At 41.7% G+C, this 11568-nt stretch overlaps 1 protein-coding gene across 1 annotated transcript in view; it reads left to right on the top strand.

Moving 5' to 3' along the window:
- The first annotated feature begins 5808 nt into the window (after window positions 1–5808).
- Window positions 5809–11568, top strand: part of col14a1b (collagen, type XIV, alpha 1b) — a 46997-nt gene continuing 41237 nt past the window's right edge. The window contains exons 1-5 of the mRNA XM_067410974.1: window positions 5809–5889; window positions 6121–6189; window positions 8743–8859; window positions 9079–9219; window positions 9345–9532. Of these exons, the coding sequence (XP_067267075.1) occupies window positions 6129–6189; window positions 8743–8859; window positions 9079–9219; window positions 9345–9532 (507 nt within the window). The 5' untranslated portion in view covers window positions 5809–5889; window positions 6121–6128. The remainder of the gene's footprint in view (window positions 5890–6120; window positions 6190–8742; window positions 8860–9078; window positions 9220–9344; window positions 9533–11568) is intronic.

The following is an 11568-nucleotide window of genomic DNA, read 5'->3' as shown; positions in this document are numbered from 1 at the left end:
CCGCCTCACCTTTCAGAACCATCTCGCCCTCCAGAACCGTTTCACCCTCCAGAACTGCCTCACTCTCCAGAACTGCCTCGCCCTTCAGAACCGTGTCACCCTCCAGAACCATCTCGCTCTCCAGAACCGCTTCGCCCTCCAGAACCATCTCGCTCATCAGAACCGTCTCACCCTCCAGAACCGCCTCGCCCTCCAGAACGGTGTCGCCCTCCAGAACGGTGTCGCCCTCCAGAACGGTGTCGCCCTCCAGAACGGTGTCGCCCTCCAGAACGGTGTCGCCCTCCAGAACGGTGTCGCCCTCCAGAACGGTGTCGCCCTCCAGAACGGTGTCGCCCTCCAGAACCATCTCGCCCTCCAGAACCATCTCGCCCTCCAGAAACGTTTCACCCTCCAGAACCATCTCGCTCTCCAGAACCGTGTCACCCTCCAGAACCATCTCGCTCTCCAGAACCGTGTCACCCTCCAGAACTAACTCGCTCTCCAGAACCAACTCACCCTCCAGAACCGCCTCGCCCTCCAGAACCGTGTCGCCCTCCAGAACCGCCTCACCTTTCAGAACCATCTCGCCCTCCAGAACTGCCTCACCCTCCAGAACCGCCTCGCCCTCCAGAACCGCATCACCCTCCAGAACCATCTCGCTCTCCAGAACTGTCTCACCCTGCTGCAGCCCTGAAAGACTGTGATCATTACAGGTGGCCTGAACACACACACACACACACACACACACACACACACACACACACACACACACACACACACACACACACACACACACACACACACACTGTTTCCAATGATGTCAGATACACTCGTCTGTCTTTCTGCAGGTGTTTTATTAGCTGTATTTATGAACTTTCTTTTCACCTCTGACGGTTTTGAAGTTGTTAAACATCACAGTTCGGCACCTTGTTATGAGCTGTAGTTTGTTTCGCTTCACAGCTGAAAGGATATTGTGTTGATGTGATTCTCTGAATTCTGGGTTTTGTATGTTTATGTAAAGAGTTGCACATGAAGCTTTATTCTGTAAATTTCATTTTGTCAGACACCTGTTCAAATTAATTATAGAACTATTTTTCTTAATTACACTTGTTTTGAATTACACTTGGCTCCATTTTTGTGTTATTATCCATATTTGTTTTTCCTTTATCAAATGGTCTAAAAATATTAAAATGGTAAATTATTCAACAATTTTTTTGCCTTTTGATTCAGTTTATATCTGAGCTCAGGTGTTTCTGAAAAGTCGCAGTATTTCAGTCTCATTCTGAGGATGTTTGGGAACATTCAATTAATTTCTACACATAAAACATACTTTTACAAATTAAAAAAAAAAATCATTTTAGAAGAGAAAAAAACAATTTTTAAACCAGTGGTTCTCATCCAAAACCATAGTGGACATTATTGAGTGCAATCATTCAATCCCATAATGCACCTCAATAACAAGTCTCATCAGTAGGAGACATCTGCAGCATTTCCAATGCAATATGTGAGTAAAAGCCCAAATTAAATCTGTTCCTCATGTAAAGCAATCAAGTCTCGAAAAGAGTTTTGAAGCATCAAAGTGTTAGTTGTGTATCTGTCTATGGAGGGACAGAAATCTCTCGGATTTCATCAAAAAGATCATCACTTGTGTTTCGAAGATGAACTAAAGTCTTATGTCTGGAATGACATGAGTGTGAGTAAATGACAGAATTTTTATTTTTGGGTGAACTATCCCTTTAAACTTAGTCTTTTCCATTTGGGAGACTCCTGGATGTCAGTTCAAGCACACACAGCTGTTCATTGTTCTGCAGTAAGAGAATAAAAGGCCTTTCTTGTGAAACAATACCACGATCAGTCCGCTAGATGGCAGCAAAAGTGTAAGCAGAATACACAATGTTATAATTCACAATATTAGGTCAGTCTAAATTCAATAACTGTAAATATCAGCATAATAAACATTAGTAAAATATAATAGCAGATAATATTGTTCATTGCATGTTAAATACTGAGGTATGGGTTTGACAATTAGGAAACTTTAGTTTGGAAAGTAGAAGAGCATGTTGCAAAAAAAATCCCATCTCATTATATTTAGTTTTATTTGTTTAACACTTTTCATTACAATAAATGAAATGGCTCTAATTACCTCATTTGAGTGTTTTCTTTGGAATAAAGATGCATATGAATTTATTACGGACCATCTGAGCGTCTGAACTGCTCATCCGTAACAATAATGTTTCCTTGGTTAGGGTTAGTTGACTACATTAGTTACCATGAACAACAATGAAAGATATTTGTAAGGCATTTGTTAATCTTAGTTAATGTATATTTCTACATATATTAATATTATTTCATGGACCTGAGTTAACATGAACTAACAATGAACAGTTGTATTTTATTTTATTAACTAATGTTATCAAAGATTAATAAATACTATAACAAATCTTTTGCTCATTCTAGTTTGTGATTTTCACCACAGGGGGACTTTAATACACTTTTTTAAATGTTGTTTATATGTTTATGGGGTGTTTTTAATATGCTTTAAGACAGACAATGTGCAAATTCATCAGTCAACCCTATTGCTGAGCATTTTCTCATTAAAACTGCGTCAGCGTCAGGACGGGGCTTTTCCTGTCATTCCCATCATGCTCTGTGTGTGTCTTAACAGTAAGCACAAGAACTCCTTTAAGAAGGGACAGGAAAGATTGGGTTCATACAGCAGTACAGCGGGAGAATCATGTATATGATGTATATTACACTGTTATGATGAACTATATGCTTTTCTCCACTGACTCTATGATGTTCAAAGCGTTTCTGCGGATGCTGGTTTTCTGACTCTGAGATAGTGAACAGGAACATGATTTGTGTAACACATTATTTGATAATGTGGTCAAGCCAAAAGCTAATCAAATGAATTATCGTTATGTGTCTGATGTTGTAGAGAGCGACACATAAAACGCATTACCATTCTGACACATGTAGACAAGCCTGTATAATTCACCCTTCCTCTTCCTCTTCTGAATCAGTTTCTGCCTGAATTAAACCATTATTTGCTCTTGTCGTTGTGTAGCGTTTACTACAGTTGACTATGAGTGGATCAGGTGATCAGAGCTGGACTGATTGAGTGGAGGCGGGGTCTAATTTGTATAGCTCAAACTGCTCCAGAAGTTAATGCTGGTTCTGATAGAAAGGTGTCAGAATACACAGTGCATCAGTTTGTTGCGTATGGAGCTGGATAGCTGCAGACCAGTCAGGGTGCCCATGCTGACCCCTGTCCACCGCCGAAAGAGCCAACAGTGGACACGTGAGCATCAGAACTGGACCACGGAGCAATGGAAGAAGGTGGCCAGACAGCAACATAGTGTCGGCCCACATCTGGACCAAGTGTAATCCACATGCACCAGATGTGGGCCACACTATGTTGCTGTCTGGGTGGCCTGGTCTGATGAATCACGTTTTCTTCTACATCATGTGGATGGCCGGGTGCGTGTGGGTCTCTTACCTGAGGAACACATGGCACCAGGATGCACTATGGGAAGAAGGCAAGCTGGCGGAGGCAGTATGATGCTTTGGGCAATGTTCTGCTGGGAAACCTTGGGTCCTTCATCCATGTGGATGTTACTGTGACATGTACCACCTACCTAAGCATTGTTCAGACCATGTACAGCCTTTCATGGAAACGGTATTCCCTGGTGGCTGTGGCCTCTTTCAGCAGGATAATGCACAAAAATGGTTCAGGAATGGTTTGAGGAGCACAACAACGAGTTTGAGGTGTTGACTTGACCTCCAAATTCCCCAGATCTCAATCCAATCGAGCATCTGTGGGATGTTCTGAACAAACAAGTCTGGGCAGCGTTTCCCAAAAGCATCGTAAGCTTAAATTGATCGTAGCTCTATGGAGGAGCTCCGGAGGCATAAAAGGAGGAGCGACGACAGTGAAGGACGAGAGAGGACCATGCCTGGACTTTATTTTATGTTTTATTATGTTTGTCTGGCTTTACTTTTGTTTTGTTCTTTGTTTATTTTATATTAAAGTCATGTTGAATGTTCGCCGGTTCCCGCCTCCTCTTTTCCGTACATACGAACTGTTACAATTTGGCTTTAATATTTGTATTGTGATGGTTTTATAAAAGCAGTAAGGTACTCGAGGCTAGTGTTGTATGTTGAATAAGTCGAGGCGTCATGCCTAACAACACCCTTCAGCCATGACTCCTTACTGCTTAGGGCAGAAGAAATAACTTTCACATGATTTTTTTTTTTTTAAATATGTAATTTCGATCAACTTTAACTAATATTAAAAAATGGGACCTTATCATGTAGTGTTAACATATTCATAATGCCTGATGTTACTGGTGTTATTGTGAACAATTAATTTTTCCATGTGTTTATTAATTTATAATTTATCAAATGTCTGATTTGCTCTTGCTGTGATTTGCTGGCTTGACGTCTGACGTCTACAGTTCATCCACTGCTCACTTTTATCATCCAATCAAAAAACACCAGATTAAATCAAGTCCTGCCATAGTTTTTCTTGTGCCATAATACTCTTGACTTAGAAAGAAGTAGTATTGGTCACAACATCTGTTTCAAGAAGGGTGGTGATTCACAAAACTCAAGTTTAGATCCGGCTGTTAGATGTGATAAACAGATGGAGTGAGTCAGATCTCATTTCTGATCATATATTTCTGCACTGTTAATGATCTGGACACATATGATTGTCATTGCATGAGTGGCAGATTATCAGGCGGTGATTGAAACGTTAAATTCACACTCACCCAGCGGGCTTCATGTCAAAGGCGAAGCCTCCACAGATGAATTGTGTGTGTGTGGATGTGTTTAAATGAGTGATTGTCAGGCTCGTGACCTGCGGATGGAGCAGCATTCCAGTGTGCCAGTGCGAACACATCCAGCCTCACTGCACTGAGGGCTTGTGTTGTGAGGAGACACTTAATTCAGCTCCATATTACCACAGACTCTTACTACTTCTGCCATTTCTTTATGCTGTACAGAGTTCAGACACATCCTGGTGCCACTGCAGTCACATTTACTAGCGCTTCCACACGCCTGAAGACGACAACCAACTAACAATTTAGTATGGTACCATGATTCATTATTATATTTCATTCAATAACAAATCATTTCAGTTACTGTTACTCTACTATCAATTGCTACACTATATTTCTTGAAATAGATAATTGTACCAAAACTATAAACATTCTCAATACTACATTTGTACAAAACATCAGACTTGCTTAACAAAAGCAAACATCACTGTTCTGTTTCATAGCCTAAATTAAGTCAGTTTGCATCAAATCATTATTTTCCTGTTGATCAGCTGCTTTGGAACTGTATTGTATAAAGAGCTATAAAAACAAAGGAATGGTTGATCACATTGAAATGTCTAGTTAACATAGTGTTTACAGTTTCGAGTTTTTCTTCTGAGGGCTGGATCAATTATTCAGGATTTGAGTTAACAGCAGGATTATTAGTATTCAGAAGGCTGTAAATGTGTCTGTCAGAGGCGGGTTAGCTTGTCTCCTCTCCATTTAATCCTCATTCATCACCTCGTTTGACGTTTTTCCTTACGCCCCTCTCATTCTCACTTATTCTTTGTAAAACTGATTTGCATTTACACAATCCATGGACGAAATGAATACTGAGGAGAAAGTGAAACGCGACGGTATTATGCTAATGACGGTGTCTGAGGGAGGACATACCTGTCTTTCAGCGCGGGAGCCCGAATGAGACGTTAGAGAGTTTAATTAAAGGGCGGGAACTGATTCGCGCCTTCTGAGGGCTGGAAGTTTCTGCACGGCTCAGTGTGTGCGCGCTCCCGGCTGCTCTGCATCTGATCCCACATCAGATCCACTGCATCTGATCCACTGTTCCTCTCTGTTTCTGTCGTGACAGCAGGTGAGTGTCATAATGTCTGACTGATTACAACAATAGCATCCGTTTACCCGTTCGCGACTGAAATTTAACACGCGCTCTTCAGTGTACTGTGTAAATCTAACTTGTACATAAGTGTGTGAATTGTGCTCTTTACTGATGATGTCCCTCATTTATGAGTCGCTTTTGATATAAGCTTGTCTTCTGAATGAGTGAATGTAAAAATGTGTATTGACTGAAATGTGTGTTCATCAGCTGAGAAGATGCGGGTTCGAGCGCTGCTGATCCTGATCCTCGCATCAGTTCTCATCGCGCATGCGCAAGGTATGTCTGTCGTTATATCTTCTGTTCATCGTTCTGTCATTGTATTAAGTTCTGTGATGATCTATCATTCAGTGTATCTGTCTCTTTCGTTATCTATTGTTGTGGTGTTTCTATCACTGTGAAGCGTTGTCTTATTATATTCTATTCAAATATCTATTTCATTCTTAAAATTTAGGTCAGCCTTTTGACTAATAACAGTTTCACATGATAAAAAGGGAACATTTTAAAGTTTCCTGTATTAGTTGATGACATTGGAAATCTTATGTTCCTTTTCACTGCTTAACAAGAAATAGATGGCTGGACTGGCGGGTTAGAGATCTTATGGAGCCACTTCTGCATTTAGCTGCTTTTATGAGCCCGTAAAACATGTTTATAAGGCTCTGTTTTCAGTAGCTGTAGGAAACGTTCCTGTAGAAGAGAGCGACGGCATTCCCTCTGTCAGGAGAAGCTGATGACCTGGAGCGCGTCCAGCAGACACGTTCAGATCTGTTACTCAAATACCTGCCGTCCGCCGCACCTCAGGTGTCTGCAGGATTACAGCGCTCAGGCCCGTTCAGTACAAAAACCATAACTATAAACATAAAGTTTTAGGAATCATACTATAACAGTAATGACACTGAGGAACATTATCATTGGAGTCACTTTCAAAATTGAATTTTTCCAGCTGCTGAACCATAAAATCGTTGACGGCCAGCCAGAATCTATCCGACGATAGAGAGCTTGCGCGTTTAAAGAAACAAAACTGCTAATAAACTGAAGATGATCGTCTGTTGGTGTGGACGCTAATATGGTAATCCTTCTCATTGTAGTGACCGGACCATTGCTTGATAATCTGGAGAACTAAACTGACACCTTGAAAAAATCAGTATATAGACGCCTGTGTCATGAATACATTTTGTAAAAGATGAATTCGTACTGATTTAGCATGAAGATGATGTTCTTAAATGGTTTTACGGCACTAACTCTAGCAAAACTCTTGAGATGTAGTTACTTCACGTCTGATGTTACTCGGTATCGCTCTGGGCCACGTTTCCCAGAAACATCGTAAGCCTAGATCTTTCTTTATATGATCTCCTTATGATGCTTTTGATGGATTTGTTGCACATGTGACTGTGAGTCTGTGTGATTGATTGACTCATAAGAGTCATTTATCAGTGACTCAGATTCACACGGCATGTGTGTTTCTAACTGCACTCAGCAAATACAACACAACAGAAATACGCAGCGATTTGTCTTATGTTGAGTGTCGTGACAACGGCAGCATTTCAAGCCAAGAAACCAAGCCGCCTCTGATACTTGAAGCAGGTCAATTTCACCTCCACAATTTTTTATTTTTTTTTTGCATTGTGACAATCAACACATCTCCTGAAAATAGGCTTTATTCTTTATGCCAGAATTTTTTAGCTTTGTGAAATATGAGCCAGACATGTTCTTAACTGGTTTTGAGAGATTTATCCGTTGGCAGTATAAACATACACACACACACACACACACACACTCTGAGTGGACGCGAGCCGGACGCTGTTGAGAGGAGAGAGCGTTTTCTCAGTCGTCCAGCATTAAGGTTGGTGTTCTTCATACAGTGTTTTATCTTCTGCCTGTTGCATCCGCTGAAGAGGAAAGCTCTGATGGGCCTGTGACCGTCTGTAAGGAAGTGAATGTGACGTTAACTGCCTGCTAACTGAGACACAAACTGTGGTTTGTGGGATCATTCAGCGTTGAGAAGAATGACTTTGGCTGGAGTGTGTGTGTGTGTGTGTGCATGTATCGGTGTGATGGGCTGTCACACGGCTGACTGCGGTTTCCAGTGCCGTAGATAGACGTTCTTCACCCGTCTTTTGACCTTCACAAGTAGACACTTCTTTTGGATTGTTTCCCAAGTGTCTCACTTTCTTCTCACTCTGTCTCACCACAAGCCGAGCAGCCGATCTCACTGTCAGATTTGTTCAGGCAGAACGTGTTGCAGGTGTGAGGAGAAAGTAAGACTTTGTTTCGTCATAACACTGTGTCCCAACCAGCTCTCATACGACAGGCTGTTAGACGCTAAACTGTGTTTTTCAGCTAGAGCAAACTGTTTTGAACTCTAGAAACAAACTCCAAACAAACTTTAATTTGGCCTGATTTTGATCAAAATGACATCACACCAGATTGTTCTTTGATTTTGCGTGATGTATGTCAAAATGTTTGGTGATTTGGACCAGATTTTGCTATTGGTGGAACATGCACCAAAATGCTGTGTGACTTAAACTCACATTTGCTTACCAAAAGATTCATTGAGCTGAATCGGGTCATGTTTGGTTTGGACACGGCGTATCATCCGTAGCTTCCTCTCGTTCCATCTGTTTGATGCTGATACACAGATGAAGATGTTTTCAGATCTAATTAACCACTAGCTGTTAGTCAAACTGCCTTTATTCACCCGTGATCTTGAGTAACGGTGAGTTTGCTCTGCAGTTGGTGGTTGTAATTAGATTGAACTCTGTTCATCAACTGTACACGCTAATGGCAGGAGGATATTTCTGTGAGATGTTCTTGTTTCCGCTGTGTTTGCAGTGCCGATGCCCAGGAGGCTGCGTTTCAGAGAGCTGAGCTCCGACACGCTCGGCGTGAGCTGGAAGGAGCCGAAGGGAGCGTTCGACGGCTATAGACTTGCGTACAGCACTGACTCAGGTGAGAACGATTTGTAGTCATCGACAGCATGATGGGACGTCCTGAAGCTCGATCTGCCCAGATAAACGCAGTTAAGCAGACGATGCTTTGACAACTAAGGCTAATATTAGGATAATATCTGAAAGTTTTGTGTATCGATCCAAAGCTGCCGTCATCTGAAATCTTTGCAGTTGTCTTCTCTGTGGTTCTGTCTCACATCTCACATCTTTTGTTCGGCAGGAGACGAGCGTGAGCTCATAGTGAGTAAATCTGAGCCCAGAGCCGTTATCGCAGGGTTCGACCGCAGGAAAGAGTACAGCGTGAAGGTCACGGCCGTCAGAGGGACGGAGCGGAGCAAAGCGCTGCTGGGCAGATACAGCGGTCAGTCACTCATGCTCCTCTTCAGAGTTTCATCACATACTCTCAGCTCAGAACACAGAAAGTGTGGGATGCAGATATCAGCTGTTCTTCTTTTCCTGATATTCCTCTGACTGTGTTTCCGTCAGGATCAGAGTCAGGCTCGGAGGTGAGTGACGTCGGCGTGCCGCTCAACCAGCAGGACAGCGTCGTCTCTGTGCCGGGCGATGCGATCGCTGAAGGTGAGGAGAAACAGAGCTTCATCTGGAGACTGACTGCAGAAGCTGTAGCTGAACCGTTTCAGATCAGTGTCGCTCCACGTTCAGCCGATCCTCACGTACAGTCGCTCCATTAATATAACGGTTGACTTATTGAAAACCATTGCAATGGTTCACCGTCCCACGAAATAATAAACATTTGATACTAAACCTCAGTCTTATGTTCTCTGAGCTTCTGCCGTTGAACAGTGTAGGTAATCGAACCGTGAGTCGATCTCCGTCTCTCTGACACGCTTTCTTTAGTAGTTTCTGACTGTGTGATTTAAACATCATGAATAACACTGCAATTCCTTTGGACCCTGTTTAAGACTGACCTTCTGAAGATCCTCAAGCCTTCAGAAAAGAGTTTGTTTGTGTCACCTACAGAGAAGCAAAATGACTTAAGATATTAAATGTTTTCTGAAAAATGCATAAAAATGAAGCGAGAAGACAATATCTGCCAAAGGGCCGTGCTGAATGTTGAACGTTTTATTGTATAAATCCTCTAAACATAGCAGACCGAGGCTTATGCAAACATCTGCACTCAACTATATTTAGTTTCCAGTTTAAATGGAGGTTTTAAACACAGACCACAGAGGCTCATGGGTTTTGGCTCCGCAAACGTGACATTAACGCAGAGATTGACGGCGTGTTTGTGTTTGTGATTTATAATAAAGGTGATTATAGGGGCCGTGTGCTGAAGAGAGAGAGAAGCGCGCCTGTAAATCTTCCCAGAAGCTTTTTCATGCCTGCCGGTTTCGTTCTCTTGATCTCTTTTGAGTCGGTCGTTCTCAGTAAACCGTGGCGTTTATGAACGTGTCGTATTATTTTCAACTCAATTGTGTCACTCTGACCTTCAGCCTCCTGATAAATCGCACATTATGAACACATTACACTCATTTTTAACCCACGAGTATCATGTTTTATGGAACGACCTCAGCGTTCAGCTCAGAAATACTGCCGGCAATGACACAACTGTGTCTTTTTCTCGTTCTCGATCCTGCTGTCACTGCTCAGATTCTCTCTGCAAGTCTACACTAGCTAAATACTTTCATTCATCTCTCCGAGTGTCTCGTAGGCATGCAGGTGTGAATCTGTCTAGCCCGCAGTCATCTCTCTCTGTTCAGTGCAGCTCCAGGTCACTTTACCCATGGCACGGTTTACGCCGTGTGTTTGTGTGTCGTGGGATTTGGATGATCCCTGATTTGAAGGGTTAGTTCACCCAAAAATGAACTAAGGTAAGACCTTCATTCATCTTCAGAACACAAATTAAGATATTTTTGATGAAATCCAAGGGTATCTGATCCACACATAGGTAGCATATCTTAATTTGTGTTCCGAAGATGAACGAAGGTCTTACAGGTGAGTACTTACTGACAGAAATTTTATTTTTGGGTAAATAACCCTTTAAAGTCAACATGAAACGGTGTTTGTAACACATTCTGGACACATTTCAGAGTGGAAAGGGATATTCAATATTTTACCAACGGCAAATTGATTGGACAGGTGAGAAGAGAGCGATGAAAAGAAAGTTGTTTCAGGGAAAGTTGGTGAAATATTATGTGGACAAACATTTATTTCTTTATAATAACGTCACTGATGAATCATTCACAATAAGAGCAGGAAGAAGTGTGGAGTAAGTGTGGATTTCATGTTGTCTTAAATACTAGTTCAAATGTCAAAGGAATGAACTTGCTATGAACTACAGCTTATCTTACCTAACACTGACCCCACCTTGACCCCAGCGCTGATCCTCATGCTGACCTCGCTTTGACCCCGCACACTGACCCCACTTTGACCCCGCACACTGAACCTTTCGGCTAATTTTTGTCTTTCATTTAAGTTTTTTTTTTTTTTAATGAAATTCAATATATTTCAGAAATCTGAGTGATGTTTTTCTCTTGTGTAGTTCCTGATCATATCTATATGCATAATGCAGTTAATTATAGCCAATTATATTAAGTTCTGGCTATGATTCAATGAGTCATTAAAGAAACAAACATTTAATATTCATGTTTTCAGATGTATTGTTAAGGTCTGTTGATTATAAAAGTAACTATAACCATAATGTTTTAATAATCGCTTCACAACTAAAACACCACAAATAAAGACGTAC

The sequence above is a fragment of the Chanodichthys erythropterus genome, chromosome 15 (assembly GCF_024489055.1).
Source record: "Chanodichthys erythropterus isolate Z2021 chromosome 15, ASM2448905v1, whole genome shotgun sequence".
NCBI classification, from domain to species: Eukaryota; Metazoa; Chordata; class Actinopteri; order Cypriniformes; family Xenocyprididae; genus Chanodichthys; species Chanodichthys erythropterus.
The sequence above is the reverse complement of the archived record's forward strand: the minus strand, read 5'-3'. Positions and strand labels throughout refer to the sequence as shown.